This window comes from Prionailurus bengalensis, chromosome A1, assembly GCF_016509475.1.
Source record: "Prionailurus bengalensis isolate Pbe53 chromosome A1, Fcat_Pben_1.1_paternal_pri, whole genome shotgun sequence".
In the NCBI taxonomy this organism is placed as follows: Eukaryota; Metazoa; Chordata; class Mammalia; order Carnivora; family Felidae; genus Prionailurus; species Prionailurus bengalensis.
The window spans coordinates 134,657,246-134,680,303 of record NC_057343.1 but is presented as its reverse complement, the minus strand read 5'-3'; the positions used below and the strand labels follow the sequence as shown (position 1 = coordinate 134,680,303).

Here is a 23,058-nt window from a genome sequence, read left to right as displayed (position 1 = left end):
TTACAGTCTTCTCAAAGGACCAAAAGGATAAACTCAAGTCACAGGGTTGATGGTCTGCATGAAGGAATTAAGAAATATTAACGATGTTGGTATACACCTCCAATTAGTGATTCAACACAAAGTAATACCAAAACCTAGGAAAATACACTGACTGACGTCAGTCCATCTGATTTTATCATACTCTTCCTTAAGCAGGAAGGGCAGCATGTGTCGTTACTCAAGCCAACAATTGAAAATTACACAAAGGCTAAGAATTCAAACAGAGAACTGTGAATGCAGCATGGAAAAAGAAAGGCAGTATTCTCCACAATTCAGAGAAACTGATTTATGAAGTACTTGAAATCACAGAATAGATGAATTGTGAAATTACATAGCTTGGACAAATGTACTAGATTAGGAAATCTGGTCTTGAGGCCTTTGAGGATTTTAATAAAACCAGATGATTCCAAGGTGATGTTTCACTTGACTGTACGATTTGCTGATTTTAACCTCCATAAAATGAAATTCTGATGACATCAGATGCTCTGGACTGAACACAAGGTTTTTACAAGTTTAAGCTGGTATAATTGATATTTGCTTAAAATTAGGTAAACAAGGTAATGAGTGACCATATCAGAGATTCCTCTTGAGTAAAAAAAAAAAAAAAAAAAAAAAAAAGAAAGAAAGTTTCTATCATTTTAAACAAAGAGTGGTTATATGGGGCATCATGAAACCATTTCCATTAGGGCTAACAATCAATTTGCTATGACTCTGTGGGCACATAATCTTGCTCTGTCCTATTCCCCAAATATAAAGAAGCAAGGGGACCATTTGTCTTGTACCATCATGTGTATATGGCCAAAGGAGGTGAATACCTTGCCGAATAACCATTTTTATTCAAGATGTACAAAGCTGATTTAAACAATTTGGCAAATACTGTTTCAAACATGGGAAACCTGCTGAAGCCTTGTGCAGGAAAGTCACAAAATAAATGCAACAGATGTACTATCACACTCAGAGCAATCTCCCTAGTCTCACTTTATCTAAGGAGAAAATTTTCACTGATATCTAAAGATGACTGATTTCTAAGTTGTTCCCACCAGTCAACTAAAATTCACAAGTAACAGCTTTCCCTTGGTATGCAACCTACGAACCTGGTACCACAAGTACCCGAAGAGAAATACATAAGTGTATCTTCCTGTTGCTCAAAAACCCACTCCCTCTCAGGAAAACCATCACTCTCTACAATAGATGAAGAGTTTGAGAGGGTAAAGAAACACGTAACTGATACTAAACTTGTGAAGTATAAAGAGAGCAGGAGAAACAGTAAGGTCAGGGGTGCCTTGGTGGCTCAGTTGGTTAAGGGTCTGACTTCGGCTCAGGTCATGATCTCACGGTTCAGGGGTTCAAGCCCCACGTCAGGCTCTGTGCTGGCAGCTCAGAGTCTGGAGTCTGCTTCTGATTCTGTGTCTCCCTCTCTTTCTGCCCATTCCCCGCTCGTGCTCTGTCTCTCTGTCTCTCAAAAATAAATAAAACTTGAAAAAAAAAACAAACAGTGAGGTCAGAGGAGACAATTCTTAGAGCAAGACCAGCCTTGTTAAAAAAAAAATGAAACTACACCAACTAGACATGACGGCAACAAAAGTGGAAGAAATCAGAAAGAAAAAGACTGACAGAACGGACCACAAAAAAATTAAAAATAAGAGAAATGCCTTATATACTACTCAAAAGGCACCATCTAAAAAAAATCAGTGATATTACAAAAGATTAATAAAATATGCACATAAAAATGTGAAGATATTTACATCACACCTGTTAGAACGGCTATTATCAAAAAGAAATAATGAGTGCTGGTGAGGGTGTGGAAGAAAGGGAACCCTTGGCGCGGTTGGTGGGAATGTGGATTGGTGCATCCATTATGAAGAACAGGATGGAAGTTCTTCAAAAAACTGAAAATAGAAATAGCTATGATCCAGTAATTCCACTTCTGAGTATATATCCGAAGGTAATGAAACCACCCTCTCAAAAAGATACGAGCAGCCCATGTTGACTGCAGCATTCTTTACAATAGCTGAAACACAGAAACGACTCAAGTGCCCATGAAGAGATAAATGTGTAAAGAAAATGTGGTATACATATACAGGAATACTATGAGCCGTAACACAAGAAGGAAATCCTGTCATGTGCAACACCATGGGCGGATCTTGGGGACAGCATACTAAGGGAAGTAAGTCAGACAGAGAAATACAAATGCTGTATGATCTCAGAAATATGTGGACTTTAGAAAAACGTAATTCTTAAAAAACTCATCAAGAGAACAAAATCAAAGGAAAAAACCCGCACACGATTGGTGGTTGCCAGAGATGGTGGGGGTAGGGGTGGAGGTGGGGGCTGGGTAAGTGTAATGGATGAAAGTGGTCAAAAGGCCCAAACTTCCAACTATGATTTCTGGAATGTAAATGTGCAGCCTGGAGACTATAGTTAATAATACTGTATTGCATATTTAAAGTTGCTAAAAGAGTAAATCTTAAGAAGTTTTTATCACACACAAAAAACGTATCACCTATGTGAGGTGATGGATGTTAACTACACTTATTTCCCAACATATACAAAGATCAAGTCATTATGTTGTATGTCTTAAACAAATACACTGTTATATGTCAATTATATCTCAATAAAATTGGTAAAAAATACTATGATATTGTTTGGCTTATATTAATAGAACCTAAAAAACTATACCATGAGTGTTGACAAGGGTGGACTAAAATAGAAAGTTGCAGCATATGAACATGGCAGTTTCAACACACATGTATACATGTATTGACACATACGTGCACACACATATAGGAAAAAAGGACAAGAGACACAATGAATGTTAGCAGGGATTATCTCTGAGGAGTGAGTTTATAGGAGATTCATGTTTTCCATGTAATTTCTATTTTCTACAAACTATCACTTTCACTTTGCTACAATCGGAGTAGCACCTTTTGTTTTTTTAACCATACCAGCCTGGAAGATCAGAGTCACAGACACAAGGCCTGCAAAATTTCTTACGAGATTTTACCATTTTTCTAAAATGGCACAGTTATGTGGATGTTGGTACCCTTGGTTGGCACCCAGGGCCAACATTTCAGGTTTTACCAAATCCCTTACTGCCCAGCTACACATATTCCAAGCTTGGGGTTCCCGTCTCAGCACAGGGGGTTATTAAGAAGTTCCTCACCAACATCAGGGATGCTCAAATCCATGTCTGTCACCCGTTCCCCTTCGTCTACTCCAGACCAACTTCTCTGAACTTTACTTCAGTGTTTCTTTTTTTATTTTTATTTTTTTTAACGTTTATTCATCTCTGAGACACAGAGAGAGACAGAGCATGAGCAGGGGAGGGGCAGAGAGAGGGAGACACAGAATCTGAAGCAGGCTCCAGGCTCTGAGCTGTCAGCACAGAGCTCGACACGGGGCTCAAACTCATGAACTGAGAGATCATGGCCTGAGCCAAAGTTAGATGCTCAACAGACTGAGCCACCTAGGCACCTCCATAGTGCTTTTTTTTCCCCCCTGTCTCTAGCTCATTGCCAGACTATTTACTCCCAATTCTTTGCATCAGCAATGCCTGTATGCAAAAACCACTGTGTGTACCCCATCCAATTCAGTGTCACGGCTAATGAATGAGAACACTGATACAGCATAAATGCAGGGAGAGCATGTTGTCAAGTGGTGACACCAGTTTTCGTGTGGGGCTCAAAGAGAGACTCCAAACAAGTCCACAAGAGAAAGGTCCTCACAATTTTCTGAAATAAGACAAATTTACTAAAAAAAAAATGTACATGGTATCCCACACTTTCTACCTTACTTTGTGCAATGACTTGTATTTGTTAAGTCAATACCCCCCTTACCCCCCAGTGGCAGGGAGGAAGGAAGATAATGAAACGTGGACCACAACGTTCACAAGGACTTCTTTACACGTGTGGGACGTGGGCCACCCAGGTGGCTCAGTCAGTTGAGCCTCTGACTCTTGATTTCAGCTCAAGTCATGATCCTGAGGGCATGGGATGGAGCCTTGCATTGAGCTTTGCACTGAGCATGGAGCCTGCCTGGAATTCTCACTTTCCCTCTCTCTCTCTCTCTGCCCCTCCCTGCTTGTGCTCTCTCCTTCTCAAAATAAACAAATGTTTAAAAAAAAAAAAGAAAAGAAAAAAGAAAAAGAGTGGGATGTGAGAGGTTCTGTTGTGCTGCCCAACCCCCATGTGCCTATCCTAATGTGTCTCACATGTAAGCTTCTACTTGGAACTATATGGTTTTCCTATAATCTGTCCAGTTCTCTGTTTATTTTTACCCCCATGGGCCTCCTTTAGGAGGAAGCCTTGAAGAGGAGCTTGGTGAACAGACCAGCAGCAAAAAACGATGACCCATCCTTCAGAAATGAGGTACTCATATAATTATAAAATATTTTATGAAGGTTTTTCTAACAACATACTAACCATATATGTACCTATGGAAAATTTCCCTTCTGCAATAATTCCTAGCATTATCGAGCAGGAACATGAGATTCCTTTTCATCTTTCCTTCCAGACACATTCTTATAAATGAATCTAAGCAGTCACCTGCAAATTCCCATTGAAATAATTTTTGAAGACACAAAAGGTTAGGTATTTTGGCAAGAGGGCAACATTTGCTCTTAGAATGTAAAAAGCCTGGAGCCACTACCCAATCAGATAAGGACTTTCAAAGAAAGAATGTTCTCTGGTTGATGGCAGGAGAAGTTAAAGATCTGAAGCATGAGAATGGCTGGATGTGTCATGGTAGGCTTGAAGATGGGGGAAAGTGGCTTGGAGAGGATGAAAGTGGCCTCTGGTTGATGGTGCAGAGGAGACAGGGATCTCATTCCTACACCCGCGGGGATCTGAATCTGTCCAAAACCTGCATGAGCTTGGAAGGAGACGCCTTCTTTGTCTACAGACGAGAGCCCAGCCCACAAGACACTGTGAGTTTGGTCTTATGATGTCCAGAAAAACCAGGTAAGGGTTCCTAGGAAACTAAGTGCTTGTGATTTGCCACCTCGCTTTGATTTGGGCCTTATGATACCCTGAGAGCTCCCTGAGCTCAAACAATTCAAGTGTACCTGGACTTCTGCCCTACGGAACCATAAAATTAAGAACTGGATATTGTTTTAAACCACTAAATCTTTGGTAATTTATTACACAGCAATAGAAAGCCAAGGCAGGTGGTTCTTTTGTTTTCTTTATTGGCTTTATTTTTAGAGGCCTGGTTATAAAACCTCTATAAGCTAATTTCCCTACCTTCCTATTGCCCAAAGATAAACGATGTTAAGTTTTTCCTTTCTCTTTCCAAAAATTTCCTATGAATATGCATGATATATAAATTGTGTATGTATGCATATATGCAGTCTAAAACACACATACACATATAAAATTACAGAATGTATTTCTTCAATTATCTGTCTTGGGCATCATTCTTTTTTCTGAAAGGTTAATTTTATGCATTTATTTTGAGAGAGAGAATCCCAAGCTGGCTCCATGCTGTCAGCCCAGAGCCTGAAGTGGGGCTCGATCTCATGAACCATCAGATTGTGATGTGAGCCGAAATCAAGAGTCAGACCTGCTTAACCAAATGAGCCACCCAGGCGCCCCCAGGTTTGGGCACCATTGTAGTATCAGAACAAAAAAAGTCTATCTCATTCTTTGTAACAACCATATAAACCACTGGATTATATGCCTCAATCATTTTCTACAAAACTGGTGCCCTACTGAAGAACATGTGAAATGATAAAGTGGTAACAACTTAACTTTCCATTTGCTATTTACAAGTAGCCAGACTTGTGATTGTCTGTTATTTTGTGAGAATATCAGTAGATAAATTCCTAGAGATGAATGTACTAGGACAAAAGGTAAATGCAATTGTAGTTTTTACCAACAGGTCAAACTGCTAACCAAAATAGTTGCACCGATTCACATCAACGCTTAAGTCATGTGGAAGGGCTTGCTTCTCCACAACCTTGCCATCACTGGATTCTGTCCATTTCATAAAATTTCTGACAGTATGCTAGGTGAATGGTACTCTAATTATTCTGGTTCACATTTCTCTTATGATCGCCACGAATCATCATTTCATATTTTGGGGGGAGACATTTCAATTTTTTTCTGTGACACGCCGTTTACATCTTTTGCCCATTTTTCTCCTGGTGCATTTGCCATTTTCACATCAATTTATACAAGCTCTTTGTGCATGAAGGCAATCAGATATTCATCAATTATGGGCATCAAAATATTTTTCACACTTTGTTTTCTTTTGATTTTGTTTATTACAGAGAAATTTTCATGTTAGGAAAGATACATGAGTCTTTTCCTTTGGGGCTTCTGGATTATATCTCATACTTAGAATCTTCCTGGAACGAGAAGCCTGTGATTTTCTACCTTTCTTTTTTTAATGGGACTCCCATTCACTGCTCTTTTAGGAATCCCTGGCTCTCAACAAATACTATTTTGTTTCTAGAGATAAGCTCCAGAAGACTATGCCAGTATCTTTTTCCCTAGAGCACAAATGACACAGCCACACGAATAAATTCATGTTCTCTTCTCTACCAATTCATCTGTATTAATTCATGTGCCAGTGATGAGTGGCCTCATTCACATAATACCAACCTTTTAAAAAAAGAGAGAGAGAGAGAGAGAGAAAGTATAACTTTATCTTTTGGGTCAGAAAGCACAGAGAGATGGCAGTTTTTCTTTTCTTTACTGTTTTTTTTTTTTTTTTTAATTTCTCTTGTTTTTTTTTTTTCCTAAAGACATTTAGGAACTCTCACCTGGCATTCTGTGTATTAAACACATGACACAGGAGGTAGCAATAAGAGATAAAAAGGCATGGTAAATCGGCAGGGATTCATATCATCAAGACAGGAGGTCTTTATTTTACATACATTTTCGGGGCACCTGGGTGGCTCAGTCGGTTAAGTGTCTGACTCTTGACCTCAGGTCATGATCTCAGGGTTTGTGAGTTCAAGCCCTGTGTCAGGCTCTGTGTTGACAGTGTGGAGTCTGCTTGGGATTCCTTCCTTTCTTTCTTTATTTTTAACTTAGTTTTGAGAGATAGGCAGAGCACAAGCAGGCAAGGGGCAGAGAGACAGGGAGGAAGATGCAGAACCCAAAGCAGACTCTGGACTCTGAGGAGTCAGCAGAGAGCCCGACACAAGGTCTGACCTCACAGACCACGAGATCATGACATAAGCCAAAGTCAGACGCTTAGCCAACTGAGCCACCCAGGCACCTCTGTCTCTCCCTCTTTCTGCCCCTCCTGTGCTCACCCTCTGTCTCTCTCTCAAAATAAATAAGCTTTAAAACAAATTTATATTTTCTCCCCTTATTATACATAAATAGGAAACTAGCAGTCTGCATAAATGCCATTTCTCACAAAACAAGTCTGACAGAGCTCATTCTGAGCAAATAAAAGCCTACTGGCTCTACAACCTAAGGAAAAATGCTCTCAGAACCTGAAAGACAGGCTTCTCTCTGCCCACTCCTCTGATTTAATACTAAAACGATGTTTGAAGAGAAAAGAATTCACGCCAAGTCTACACAGTGAAAAAGAAGAATAATTAAAAGGATCATTAAAGTCTTCACCACGTATTCTCGAATCTCAATATTAGCAATGAAGAAAATCACAGCAATAAGAGACCAATCAACAGGCCCATAACGCAGGGTACAACGATGACAGAACACTACCAAGAGGAGCAGGATTCAATTTTTTCATCGCCATTGAATTCTATGCAGAAATAAAATTTGTGATATACTTAGCACTTGTATGCACTGCCAGGCACCGTGCACGAGGAATGTAGAGACCCAAGTCCAGCCTCCAGGTACTGGGCCTTGCCTGCCTCTCTGTCACCTTGTGCTGTGAGGACAATAATGTAATAGAAATCTCCCAGGTATAAATGGTAATGATATATATAGCTGGGTAGCCCTCAAGCAGCTTTGGAAATACAGTATGACCAACTGTTTATCTCTCCCCCCAATGATACCCTCCTTGCACCTTCTCAGAAGTAACTACTGTCATGAAAGTGGCCTTTAAACTTATCACGTTTTCCTTTAGACTCTTACAAGAAAGGTATATATACATACACATACATGTTTGTGTGTGTGTGCGTGTGTGTGTGTGTGTATATCCCTAAACAAAATATTCTTTGTAGCCTGATGCCAACCTTCAGGAATGTTTTCACCAATTTTCTTTTGCAACCTCTGCTCTTTCTGTGCAGCCCTCTGAGCTTCGGCCATGTGGATACGCAGGCACGATGTTCTGGGACGAGTATGACACAACTCATTTATCCGTTTTCCAACTGACGGCGATTTAGGTTGCTTCCGATATTCAGCTATTCCAAACAATGTTGCTGTGAACAGTGTAGAATATGCTTTCTAGGACTGTCTAGAGTGGCATTTCCGGACCTCAGTGATTTTGCTCCAGGATCACCATTTTATCAGTACATGTTTCGCCTTTTTTACTTTGCCATCTTTTATTTATTACTAAAGGGAAAACAAATTTCATTCCAAAGGGTCGACCATGTCTCTCTCTCCTTTGTTCTCTCCAAACATGCTATAGGTAACTCCTACTCTTGACTAGCAACCATCTCTGAGCAAAAGGACTGCCTCTGGGAAAGAGATACAGTCCTCCTTTTAAATAGGAAATGAGCATCATCGGAAGGCCCAGCAGGGTTAGAGGTCCCACCAGAGAGCAATGACTTAAGGCTTAATCACTCATCATTTGCACCCATCATCCTTCACAATCCTGAAGACAGCTTCCCAAAACACAGATCCTCCCCAAAGTCCTTGAAAGGCGCTCAAATTCAGAATCCCTTATACTCTCTGACTTTGATCTCTCTTTCCACCTTTATATTCTCTTACAATCAAACACACACAATACCCCACAGCGGCCACACTGGTAATTCCCCTTCTCTCACCCCATTTCTGCCAGCCCAAGTCTTGCCTGGCTTTTAACATCTCAATCAAGTGGCTCCTTCACACTCTCCCATACTTTCCTGGTTGGAATTAACCCTTCTCTTCCTTGCACCATCATGGACATAACTTTAAAAAAATTTTTTTTAAAAAAAGCAGAAACAAAAACCCACAACAATACCAATAAGTCTTCACTGCATGGTTTTTCAAATATGGCTATACCTTCCTTGTAATTAGTATTTGCAGGGGCACCTGGGTAGCTCAGTCGGTTAAGTGTCTGACTCTTGATTTCAGCTCAGGTCATGGTCTCACAGTTTGTGAGTTCTAGCCCCACGGTGGGCTCTGTGCTAACAGTGCAGAGCCTGTTTGGGATTCTCAATCTCGCTCTCCCCACCCCCCACCCCCCCGCCTCAAAATAAATAAATAAACTTAAAAAAATTAGTACTTGTGGCCAAGAGTCTCACCTCTTAAATCTTCATTGTACCTATAAAGATTATACATGTAACAAATAAGTTATATATGCCACTGCCAGATGAAACTTTAGACAAACTCTTGTACACATACAAGGTACATTCTAGACTGCTTACAGCAGCATTGTTTATAAGAGCAAATGTAAGTAATACATAAGTTCAACTTTAGGGAGAAAACATGCTGAACAGTTCTGTTGGAGGTTAAGACCCATGGTATCAAAATAGGGCATCTTGACAAACTAAATATTTTAAGCTGAAGAAATACAAGAAATGGCATATGCAGGGGCGCCTGGGGAGCTCAGTCGGTTAGGCGTCTGACTTGGGCTCAGATCATGACCTAACAGTTTGTGAGTTCCAGCCCCGCATCAGGCTGTGTGCTGACAGCTCAGAGCCTGGAGCCTGCTTCAGACTCTGTGTCTCCCTCTCTCTCTGCCCCTCTGCCCCTCCCCCGCTCGCACGCACGCGCACGTGCTCTCTGTCTCTCTCTGTCTCAAAAATAAACACACATTAGAAATGGCATGTGCAGCAAGGCTCTTTGGACCTGGACCGAAAGCACATCATCAAGTCCTCATGTGAGAGATGTCCTCCCTATACCCTGAACAAAGGAACAAAGGACACAGAAGACTGTGAACACAGAGCCCTTGCTAAATGTGCCCCAGTTTACTAGACCTAGTTCACTTCTGTCCTATCTTTGCACGTTTTACTCTTCATCAGACCTAGCATTAATTGACTCAAGTTAGTCACCTCTATGCCTGTGTCATGGAAATCTTCTATTAAGTAAATGTGTTTGCTCTTCTCTGGTTAATCTGTCTTTGGTTATGAGATTCCCAGTGGAGAACTTAGAAAGGTAGGGAAAAAGTTATTTTTCCTCCTCTATAGTTCTTAATGCTAATTCTCTTCATGTGAATGAACACACATGCATTCCGCAAAGACAGTCCCAACATGGAAACATGGCTTGCATCATCCACATCCAGTTAGAAATGGAGAAATGAATAACTCAAAAAGGATCCCGTATACAAAGACATTCTTAATTTCAGAGTCCAAACACTTTGCAAGAGAGGATGAGGCTTAGGCTCACTTAGCAGCGAGAATAATGTAGTGATAAAGCAACAGGAAAACCAAAGTATGATATAAAGGCACACTTGAATTTCAAAATGCTTGGATTATTTTAAGAGCCAGCAAAAAGAAGTAAAACAAAACTTAAGAAAGGGTAATTAATTACCTGCATGAGCAGAGAGAGGTGAGTGTGGTCGAGGCAATGCTGGTGACTGTCCATTGCCTATCAAGCTTTTCCGGTTGCTTGTTCGGCAACTGTCAGAAAGGAAAAACAAAAACAAAGTTTCAAACAGCAAATATAACATCAGCGATGTCCAGGTATATTCAACATACACCAGAGGTTGAGCAACCTGTCTGCTCCTGCTGTTGCTCCAACTTCTGCAAGTTAATATACACTCACTAATATTTGATGGGTGGCTGCCTCTTCAATATTAGAAAATATAATGTATTCATATAGCATAACACCATCAATATTCCGCACCACCAGTGAGGTTATAATCAAATGCCGTCTTTCCACTCCTGACTGCAAATAGCTGACATGCCATACACCCAAGTGATAAATTAAGGATTCAAATCAGCAAACCACAGGTAGCGTCTTTGTTGACATGAAATTCCTAATACAAAATTACATGCAATGAAGCACGATGACATTAATCTTACAATGATGCACTAATTAAAAATCTAATTATTTAGACAAATTTCCTATTTGTGCCTTTTGTCAACAGAACAGCTGATGCCGAAGAGATAGGTATTTCACTACTGATTCATTTTTCATCTTGTATACTATATTCAAATCCCTTATTAAGGTAAACACTTTGGAATCATAAAAACAGATTCCACTTGGTATTAAAGTAAGAGTGAAAGTGTTTTGCCAGAGGCACATGACCCACTGTTTTGATCCCGGTACCCACTCAATAAACTGCTACCTATAGGCACACGGCAGCTACTTTTTCCTATTTCTGCCAGGACAAAGTTATAAAATGCTTATCTTGATTCCAAAGTAAGTCTCAGAAGCAGCAAAGAATAAGACACATGCAAAACTGGTTGATGAGGAGAATATTATCTCCCTTTCACCTGCCTCTCCTTTAGTACAGACTGATGCTTCACTCTCTATTATCAGTTTAGTAGTGAGAAAAAGGGGAATAAACCCCGGCAGGTTCAGGGCACTGTGATTCTACCCTCCTACACTAGGGCTGCCCTCCACCACCATTAAACGTTTAGTGTAATGTCTTCTTTAACTCAGAATATACCTGTTATAACAGGCTCTTCAAAGAGAAATTTTCACCTGACTTCTAAATTGGGGGTTGTGGACACAGAAAGGAACGTTTCCAAATATTCAAATAACACATTTCAGAAACAAACTCAATTCCTTTCAACAATATTGACTTGGGAACCAATCCTCTCTCTTCAATGTTTGCTGCTCATTATCATTTATCAACATTCCCATGTTTATAATTTGTTAAGGTCAGACTGCATCATTTTATTTTCCTTACTGGAACAATCAACATCCCTTAGCATTATCTGGGAGTTTAATTAAGATCATGTTTACTCAGCCTTAAAGAAGTTGCTGATTAAGAACAGACTCTTGATACTTAATTATAAAGGTGGATTGTGATATTATCAACTCATCTATTAAGAACCGTATTTGACCTATTAAATTCACAATCATTAAACCAGATAGCATGATTGTTTTAAAAAGACACTGTATAATTTATTTAGTGTTAATTCAAATGAATGTCTTCTTTCATTTTAATACAGGAATATTAAACATACCAACTTGCTAACATTAATAAGAGAAATTATAAATGACAGATTTATACCCTGGAAATCTCAGCAAAGTTATTTGTTAATTTGAGCAAATTAACTGAAATATGAGTTAAATGCCAGAAAACTGGCCACCTGTATTATTTTTTACATTTAGCATTTGATTTAAATCACTTACGAAGATTTTCTCTTGACACTCAATTATTGCTGTTTATGTATGTAAAGAAAATTTTGAATAATAAATGTCTATCAACAGAAATATTAACCTAATGATTATCTTAAATAGGGATACTGGTGAAATATGTGAACTTAAAGAAAAACTAGAAAATGGTATTTCTTGAAGAAAATTAAAAAAAAAAAACACCAGAAGTTTCCTAACAAATACACAGAATGGCTAATATGCTACTATAAGCAAAATCAATTTAAATTTAACACAAAGAAAAACAGAAGAAAATTTCAAAACTATTTCAGTTATTTAAAGTCTACCAGGAAAGGCTGAAAAGTACTGATTTTAAAAATGTGATTCAGGGGCACCCAGGGGGCTTAGTCGACTGAGTGTCTGACTCTTGATTTCAGGTCAGGTCATGATCCCAGGGTCATGGGATCGAGCCCCGTGTCAGGCTATGCACTAGGCATGGAGCCTGCTTAAAATTCTTTGTCTCTCTCTCTCTCTCTACCCCTCTCCCCCACATGCGCTCTCTCTCAGGAAAAAAAAAAAAGTGACTCAAAAAACAATCTTAAAAAGAATGTCTAAATAAAACTGGCAAATGGAATATACTTGTTTCGTCACTATCAAAAACATAAAAATACAATAAAAGTTTGTATGACATTCATCCTGTGTTTGCCTACTCTCTGTAAAGACTTGTAGTCTTTACAAAATAGTGATCACGAATGCAATTTCGAGTAAAAGAAAAAAGGATTCTTCATTTAGGAGTATGTGTGCAAGAAAAAAAGTTAAAAGCAAATTGTTTCAGAATTTCCGTAGTTTACCATAATTAAGATACTGGGAATATTTTACACAAAACTTTAAATAATCAGAGGCATATCTTATTGACAAATGCTATGAACAATCAAAGCTGAAAGGGTCTTCTCTAACCTCTATATGGATCGTAACCATGAAGGTACAGACAGTATTAAAATTATAACGGACTTGGGGCGCCTGGGTGGCGCAGTCGGTTAAGCGTCCCACTTCAGCCAGGTCACGATCTCGCGGTCCGTGAGTTCGAGCCCCGCGTTGGGCTCTGGGCTGATGGCTCAGAGCCTGGAGCCTGTTTCCGATTCTGTGTCTCCCTCTCTATCTGCCCCTCCCCCGTTCATGCTCTGTCTCTCTCTGTCCCAAAAAATAAATAAACGAAAAAAAAATTAAATAAAAAAAAATTATAACAGACTTGAAACGTTCCTGAATCTCTCCACAATCAAACAGGAAGCTTTTAAACAAATATAAATCCAGCCTTTATAAAATACAGGCCAAGAAAGATTCCTATGTATACACAAAACCAGCCTTTACACAATACAGGCCAAGACAGATTCCTATGTATACACAAAATAAATACAGTCACGAACTAGGGACTTGGCTTCGCAAATTCATTTATTTGCTGCTAATATTCTTAAGGGTAAAGGGATATTTTCTACTGTATTTAGCCCCAAAATATCAATTCTTGATATGTACATTAGCACTTTTACAGACCTGGGACCCTGAGATATTCTGCAGACAATTTTCCAATGGTAGGGAAGACAGTCACCTAACTTCACTGCTCTAGGTACCTGATTCCCAATAAATGAATTAAAAGCTGATTTTAACCCACAGCAAAACAACTCCTAGTTGGCAGGACCTATGAATGTTTGCTACCCACACTGCCACAGCACCTGGCACTGCCCACACATGACGCTGGTACAAAATGCTGAGCTGACCTCTAGGGTCATCATGTATTCATCCAGGTTATCACACTCTTTCCTGAAGATGTAAGGAGAAGTTCACGGCATCCAAGTAAGAAGCAGGTTCCCCTTGTGGTGGTAACTGTGCCACACTCATTTAATTCATAAAGTGAAGAAAGAGTAGATACATCGCCACTTAGGCAAATCAAGGTTCATTCCCTACCACCAGCATGACTAAGTTGATTCAGCTTGCTTGCTTTTTCTCAAGCAGGGTCACCCAAGGGACAAACAGGGGCTGTCTTACCAGGTAAAATAGGAATGTCACCTCTAGTGGAGCCGAAATCTTAGCCTGCTTAAAATTTATCCTTGTTTAATTTTTGAGCTTGTAAAAAGTCTTCTCCAGTTTTCAGCCTTTGGAACAAAGATCCATGATTGCCAAGTAAAACACTTAGTAATTCAAGTTTCAGCTACTCGTCCCATAATGCATTCTTTCTGCTTCACTCTTTAAAAAGGAATGGAAGCCATACCCCCTGCCCGTGCTCGGATCTGGAAGCCAAACACAGGAATGTCCACTCCCCACTAGGTACCACCTCCTCTCCGGTTCACCACCTGAAGCAACACATGGAGACACGCTGCTTCTGGATAACATCTCAGTTTGTTCTACCAGTTTGGAAGGTGACACACTGGCACAGATTTTTTACTTGCAAAATCTGAGTTTAGCCCAAGAAGACAGCCACAGACAACTTGCGACAAAGGCAAAAACAAATAGTGGGTCAGGACAGAGTATAATGATGCCAAGTAAGTATTTCTTTTTACCTCATTCCTTTGGCTCCTCCCCCCATGGACCAACTACACACACACACACACATACACACACACACACACACACACACACACACACACACACACACAAGTACTGCTGACTGGGTGGACCTGGGATCTGAGAAGAATGGAAGGTGGAAAGGCAATGACAAGTGGAAAAGCACTTGTCAGTCAGTGGGACTGGCCAGCCCCTGGGTGCTGGGAGGCAAGGCAGGGAGGGACAGAACACTCTTGAAGAATGTCGCAGCTGGATGTGCAAAGGGGCGGAGATGCTTTAGAGTGACACAAGGCCAGCACAAGGAAGTGTTTGTCTGCATGGTTTTGGCTCAGGCAGGTGATGTGAGGATTGCCCAGGGCACCCCTCCTGCTGCTCTGAGCTCATTGTTCCCATCACCAAAGCATTCCGCAAGGAACTGCTGGATTTCCTAGTGACTGCAAACAGTGCCTTCTGTTTGCTAGGAAGATAAAGAGACAGATCCTACATTTCATCATCGAAGTCAGGGCTGACTTAGTGTGAGGTGGGGTGCCTGGGTGGCTCACTCGGTCAAGCATCCAACTTCAGCTCAGGTCATGATCTTGGGATTCTTGAGTTTAAGCCCCACATCGGGCCATCGGGCTTTGTGCTGACAGCACGGAGCCTGGAGCCTGCTTTAGATTCTCTGTCTCCCTCTCTCTCTGCCCCTCCCCTGCTCGCGCGCTGACTCTTTCTCAAAAATAAACATTAAAAAAATTAAGTCATCTTTAAAAAAAAAGTGTGAGGGAAAAGAGGTATGTAGGCTACCCAGCTGAAGGGGGAGAGGGGAATGTGGTGTACATAATTTTGGTCCAAAGCAACCATATTCTCTATCTGCCCAGGTTGTCCTTATGCTAAGGACATGAAGGCCTTGGTAGGACCTGTAAATATTTCACATCGGAATCTGTCACATCTCTCCTGGCTGAAGAAAACTGTTAATTATGCCCTACAAGGTCTGTAAAAGCTGCAAGGCCTACCAGACTGTGGACTTTTGCAACTGGTCTGAGTAGCTGCGATCCAGCTTAATTTTAAATGACATTCTTTTTGAGACATGAATACTCATCACGTCTGACCACAGTAAGACAGGCTGCAGAGGGGAAACCGCAATAGGCAGTAATCTCTAACATTCACAGCTGACTTGAAAGGCTTAGTGTAACATATGACTGGGCACGGCTAAGAGGCAGTGATGGCACGGTGACCTGTGGGAGGAGGGCCCCAGGAATTTAGAGATGCTAGGCTCCAATTTATTAGTTCGTCTTGAACAATTTGATAAATTTGCAGTAGACCAATTACAGACCAAAGCTTCACTGGATGTGGACCTGTGTTATTGTGAATACCTTAACAGAATCGGACTATGTGAATATTCCTTCAACAAAAGGGAAAGCCCAAGCGGAGGAAGGTGGGCATGACTGGGAGACAGAGACTGTCTAACTCAGGTGGGAGTCCCAAATACCTGTTATAAACCAAGCAGGCTGTAGTTTCCATGTCTGTACAATGAATGAACTACAGCCACATGAGAAAAACAGTTGGAAGTTTACTGTCCTAATGTCCAAGATGTTTTAAAAATACAGAAAATACAGAAAAATAACAATTTCTACTGCTGGGAATGAACGGTATCACCTTGTCATATTTGTTTCCAATCATAGAGCAGAGACAGGGGGAAGGGTACCCTTTTACATGCAAACCAATCAGCATGTTCCACTTCCCAACAAGACAACTACTGAAAAAAGTGTGGCCTGGAGCCTTCCCATTCATTTTGGTACTTGAGCACACTTATGTGCATCTAACAACACGTGTGTCCGTGTTTACAGTTTCACTAATGATATCACGTACCGGGCAAAACTGATAAACATGTGCAAATGTGCAAAAGAGATGGACGGCTTTCCTTTCAATGGCTCATTAGGCTCTACACGGTGGGCTCCCCAGGGGATGTCCACGGGTGGACAGCTTCCATGGTCTTTTTCCTGACTAGGCTATTTTAAAACTCTGTAGGGGTAGAAGACAAAATGTAGAAAACTGGTAGTAAGCCGAATGATTCTTGCCCACAAAAATGCAAACAAATTTTGTATGGTAGAGATACAAGTGATAATCTCTAGGGAAGGATGATCCCTAGCACTTAATAACATTGTCCTACAACATAATAACCCGTTTTGCACATCTACTAGCAAATTCATGGCATCATTCCTGATTTAAAAAAAAAAAAAATATATATATATATACATATACACGTGTATATATATGTAGATATGCATCTGAGTTTCAAAATCTTTTCATCTTTTTTAATATATTACAACTACCCTCATTAATTAATAACAAAAGCTTTAACATGGCCATTTTATATTTCTGTGGCAGTCACACTTTTTGACTTTTGCAGAAATTATACTTTAGTACACACTACAAATTATAGGTATTGTGCAACCTACTTTTTTCCCTCTCAACATTATATTTTTTGAGATTTAACCATGGCAACATAAATATGGGTCTAATTCATTCCTGTTTTAGGTTATTCATTTGAAGCAAATTTTAGAATTCTTAAATGCACTAAAATTATATATATCATGGACGTTTCTTTTTCCTTTTCTGCAACAGGAATGATCTAGGCCTCTGCATGTTTGCAAATCGCATGCAAAAGCCTTAGAAAGTATATTCGAGCTGTATTTTGAAAGAAAAATTATAGTAAGCAACGTAAAGAAAATCTTCCTTAAAAATGTGTAGACACCTTCCCCCCAAATCCTACTTATTCCTTCAGAGACTGCTTTGTCTTTCTCTCCATTTCTACCTTCATACCACTGTCTTCTCCCAGGAACTTTTTTGCTTTTCTGATGTAAATCAATCTCCCCTTTCTTTTTTTTTTTTAAATTTTTTTTCAACATTTATTTATTTTTGGGACAGAGAGAGACAGAGCATGAACCAGGGAGGGGCAGAGAGAGAGGGAGACACAGAATCGGAAACAGGCTCCAGGCTCCGAGCCATCAGCCCAGAGCCTGACGCGGGGCTCGAACTCACGGACCGCGAGATCATGACCTGGCTGAAGTCGGACGCTCAACCGACTGCGCCACCCAGGCGCCCCAATCTCCCCTTTCTTGAGGCTTCTTCAAGGCTACAGATGTACCCCCTTTCCTGAACAGTTTAGAAAGTGGCAGAGATCCACGCATGAGTGTTTGTGTCTCTGTGATATAAGGTAAAGCCAAGCACTGTTGGCATCCCACTATGGTCTGTGAAATCAAGGCTCCACCTAGGCGTTCTATAATTCATTCAACAAATGGCTTGCGGAGTCCCTAATATATGCTATGTATACTCTAAACAGTAAAAATCCCTGCTGCCCTCAAGGGGCTTACATGCTGGAGAAAGAAGCAGATAGTAAACACAAAAATGAGTAAACTTTATAAAGTTTATACTATACTACGATATATATGGTAGGAGATGGTGATAGAGATAAATAGTGCAGAAGGGTGCCTAGGTGACTTAGTCAGTTAAAGGTACAACTCTTGGGTTCAGCTCAGATCATGATCCCAGGGTGCGTGAGTTCAAGTCCCTCATCAGGCTCTTTGCTAATGGCTCAGAACCTGGGATTCATTCTCTCTCTCTCTTCTCTCTCTCTCTCCCCCTTCCCATCTACCCCTCCCCTGCTTGGGCACTCATGCTCTCTCTCAAAATAAATAAATAAAAGTTTAAAAAAAAAAAGAAAGAAAATATAGCTCAGAAGGTAGGACGGGGAGGGCAGATGTAACGAATCACACCTGTAGAGAGGCGGTCAGGAAAGGCCTTACTGGGGAGGTAAGAAGTGAATGAGGACAGAAGGATGAGGCATCCAGCATTCAGAAAGAGCAAAAGGCCTGACACAAGTGTAGAGTGAGCCAAAGGCACCAGAGAGACAGTGGAGAAAGAGCACGGGCATATCTGTAGCATCTTGAGAGGCCACAGCATGGAGACCAGTCTCTAGCCTGGGGGAAAAGAAAAGCCGTTGGAAGGTTTTGAACATCATCCGACTTTTGTCTAAAGAGAAGAAGGGTTCAGGCTACCAGATGGAAATGATCAAAGGAGGAAGTAGGGAGGCCAGTTAGGAGGTTAAGCTGATGGGCTAATCTATCCCACTCTTTGTGATTGTACTTTAAGTATTTTGTTTGAATAACTAATGGCCCCCAAATTCAATGCATTGTATCAGTCCATGTTCTTCTGTACACCACCAAAAAAAAAAAACAAAACAAAAACAAAAACAAAAAAAAGGAGAAGTAGCAAGCAGTGACAGTGCGGTGACAACCAAGCCTGAGTGCCACAGGCCTCTTCACTCCCGCACCTATGTAATGACCCTAGTTCACAGCTATGTAGAGTATGTAATTATGAATGCTTATTATGGATATCATTGGCTTCATACTTGAACTTAACTTTTCGATTAGTGGAAAAAATTCCTTTTTAAAGGCATTCATTATAATGGAAATGAAGAGCTGCTCACACTGTTTTCAGCTATGAGTGAAAAATTTTGGCTAATTACATACCTACAGCAAGGCATAGGTCTCCAAGCTTTCAAAAATTCTGAGGCAAATCAATAGGAAAAAATACATATTACTGTTCACGGTACTTCTTGGAAATATATCTAATCCATTAAGATAACCCATACAGAAGTCTGGCCCAATTTTCTGTCTTCATAGAGGAAGGGAGGGATGGCTGAACACACAGACACTATTCAGTGTAACAGATATTAATGGAATGTCTTTTCCCATGTAAAAAGCACTAGGGGAGATAAGAACACGAAGAAAACAGTCTCCAAGTGTTTAAGGTATAAAAGAGATAAGAATACTTCATAGATAACTGCCTTCTATGGCAGAATCTGGAGGAAAGGTACCATCCAAAATCTGTTGCTGTTTAAAGCGTGAGACAGAATCCCAATCAGCTTTGAAACCTATTTTCATAAATAGTAAGCACTAGAATTTCACAGTATATACTGTGCATGGCAAATTATCCTTCCATTCATAGGTTTTCCCTAAATAATCCCTTCACCTCAGAGATCAGCCTGACATAAAACATTTTCTAATCCTATTTCTTCTTAGTTCATTTTGTGGCTATTTCAGAACAAGACGTAGCAATGTGGCTGGTATGGTGAACTCTAATGTCCTTTGTCAGCCACAGGGCTGATGGGTGGCTGACATTCACCACATTGTTCCACAGAGACATTGGCAAGCACAGCACCCATTGTGGAGTCACTCATTCATTTAGGAAACATAACCAGGGATTCTACATGGAGGTTATAATCTAGGAGGGGGGATGAGCTCCTTGACGCCAAAGACTACATTTTATGTAATGGTCAATCTCTTTGGACATGGGGAAAAATATAGAAAATAATAATTTCACTCAAGATTCAGTAACTATTTTTGAATAACTTAATACAGTTTGAGTTTTTAAGAAGTTTTTAATTTGTGCCACATAGTGTAACTTATTTTTAAAAAATTTTTTAACATTTGTTTATTATTGAGAGACAGAGAATGAGCAGGGGAGGGGCAGAGAGAGAGGGAGACACAGAATCGGAAGCAGATTCCAGGCTCTGAGCTGTCAGCACAGAGCCCAATGTGGGGCTCGAACTCACAAACTGCGAGATCATGACCTGTGCCCAAGTCGGACGCTTAACCGACTGTACCACCCAGGGGCCCCAACATTGTGTAACTTCTAAGATACAGCTGATCCAAGATGATATTAGAATACTACTGCATTGTCTAATACTACTACATTGATCAAGGTCACGGATAACTGAGAAAACACAAAGAACTGACAGTGTTGTGGGGCTGGATGTATGGTGCGACACACCTTACTGGAAAAACCTACATACACGTTGTTCTGAGTAAAATTACAAAGGGATAGTCAGTGGGGTTAAAAGAGAGGCATAATATGAAGGTTAAAGTTGAGCAGGAGTTTGGTAATGACAGGGATATTTACAGCAGCAAGCAAAGCTCAACTGCTAAAAATGTTAGAAGTAAAAAGTGATTCAAGCAAGGAGTGTCTCAGTACCTGAGAAATTTGTTTTAGGACAATTTACCTGCAACAAAATCATAGGAAATACCTAGCCCATATGCCCCTCAGGAATGCTAAGACTTGAGGACAGGTGATGGATTTGAAGGACACCTGAGGGCTAGAAAAGTCAAGGAGGAGATACAGATGACTTGTAAACTTAAGATTCTTCCTGCAGGACACAATAGCTCAAACCGTACACAGAAGACACAAAATAAAGACTGCTCCTCCTTGGTATGATGGTGTGAAGACAATGCTGGGGAAATGGGGTGATTAATTTTGATCTAAGAGCTGAAGGGCATGTGCTAGATCTTGGGAAACTGTTCCAAGGGCTGATCTTGCCAAAACACCTTATGGAGTCATCCAAAACCATGGTCTAATCTATTCTGCAAGGTTTGAAGAGCTGATATCCCCTAGGCTGAGTGGCAATGAGAGACAGGTGGGGGATCGGTGCGGGTGGTAGTCCTGGTTTTGTAACTGGGTAAAGGCTCAGGGTCAAATACTTCAGGTTGTGTAACTGGGTAAAAGGTCAGGGTCAAATCCTTCAGAGACTGACACTTAAGTCTTTGGTTGTGCTCAGGGCAGCGGTAGACAGGGACTGAAGGTAAGCCTACAATGTGTTGGGGAGTTAAGAATAAACAAAATACAAATACAAACTAATGTTTTCCTGAACTTCCAGTGTGTGTGTGTGTGTGTGTGTGTGTGTGTGTGTGTGTGTGTGTTGGGGCAGAAGGGGGGGGTGTGGTAAAATGTGACTTTAACACATTTTTTTTAAGCTCTCATGTTTCATACTGGATATACATAAAACTCATAACGATACATTTTTTTCTAAGAAGCAGAAAACCAAACTCAAAGTCCAACTATAAAAATTACTTTTCATCGATTTAATTGAATAACATTGAACTTTTCTCAGTTGGCCAGTGATGAGGAAGTAAAATCTTTAAAAAACCTTAGAAAGGGGTAGCAGCACCAAACCACAGTATAGACTTAATAAATCTGCTCTGATCTGCCTTTTTGGAAATACTGTAATAAAGTTATACTATTAACTTCTTTCTCCTGTACCTACAGTCTCTACTTTTGTTGCTTTTAAGAAATGCTCAACACCTTCATAAAGCTCGATGGTTAAGATTTTCTACCCCCCCACACCTTTTTTTAATGTTTATTTATTTATTTATTTAGAGAGAGAGACTGTGAGAGGGGTAGGGGCTGAAAAAGAAGGAGACACAGAATTCAAAGCAGGATCCGGGCTCTGAGCTGTCAGCACAGAGCCCGACACAGAGCTCGAACCCATGAACTGTGAGATCATGACCAGGGTCAAAGTTAGAGCTCAACTGACTGAGCCACCCAGGCGCACCTTGATGGTAAGATTTTCTTACACCCAAATTTCATTTGGACATATATAGACCAGTTGAACTGATGACTATGTTTTACCTGTTCCAGACTTCTCCATATAGAAATTAAATCTGTTTAACTTGCTACATCCAGAAACACTTAATTTGGTGGATATATTTTAGTCTGGTAGGGTCCTTTAGCTAGAGAGCTCAAAGCTACCCATAAAAATCGAAAGCTCGTTCCTTCTTTCTGGTTCAGAGGACACTGGAGCCACTCGGTTCTGACCCATAAAAGGCAGAGGAGTTTGCTTCTGTAAATACCCGACCTCCTTTTACGGCACTCAACAGAAATGTATGTCAAGCACAGAATGAGCATCGGGACTATTTAACATGATTCCGGCTCTAAATCATTTTCCGTTTACCAAAATTTGGCACAGCGCTTTGCCCACAAGTGAACTGCCCCTTGTTCCACCTGCCCCCAGTCAGAACACAAACACACACAGGCACAGCTGACAGGAGAGCTCCACTCTGTGCTTTTCTGTGAGGAAAAGTCATGTGGCAAAAAGCCATTATCTTTCTGTTCAGTATGCTTTGTTGCTAGCTGTGCCTAATTCAGTATCTTGCAAAATGACATTCTGTTAATGACAGGAGTGTCAAAACTATGATAATGGGCAGAAGTAGAAGAAAATGTTTCCTAGATGGAACAACAACAGGAAAACTGCCAAATGGATATTAACAGGAGTTGTTTGCTAATCCTATACTTAAAGAACGTACACCCCGCCCCT

The 23,058-nt window shown here is 40.5% G+C and overlaps 1 protein-coding gene across 15 annotated transcripts in view; it reads right to left on the bottom strand.

Annotated features, from left to right (window-relative positions):
- The window catches only part of MAST4 (microtubule associated serine/threonine kinase family member 4), a 567,241-nt gene that overhangs the window by 105,036 nt on the left and 439,147 nt on the right, over window positions 1-23,058 (bottom strand). For all 15 annotated transcript variants that reach the window (XM_043591561.1, XM_043591586.1, XM_043591535.1 and 12 more), the window contains one exon: window positions 10,635-10,723. In XM_043591561.1, coding sequence (XP_043447496.1) covers window positions 10,635-10,723 — 89 coding nt within the window. The remainder of the gene's footprint in view (window positions 1-10,634; window positions 10,724-23,058) is intronic.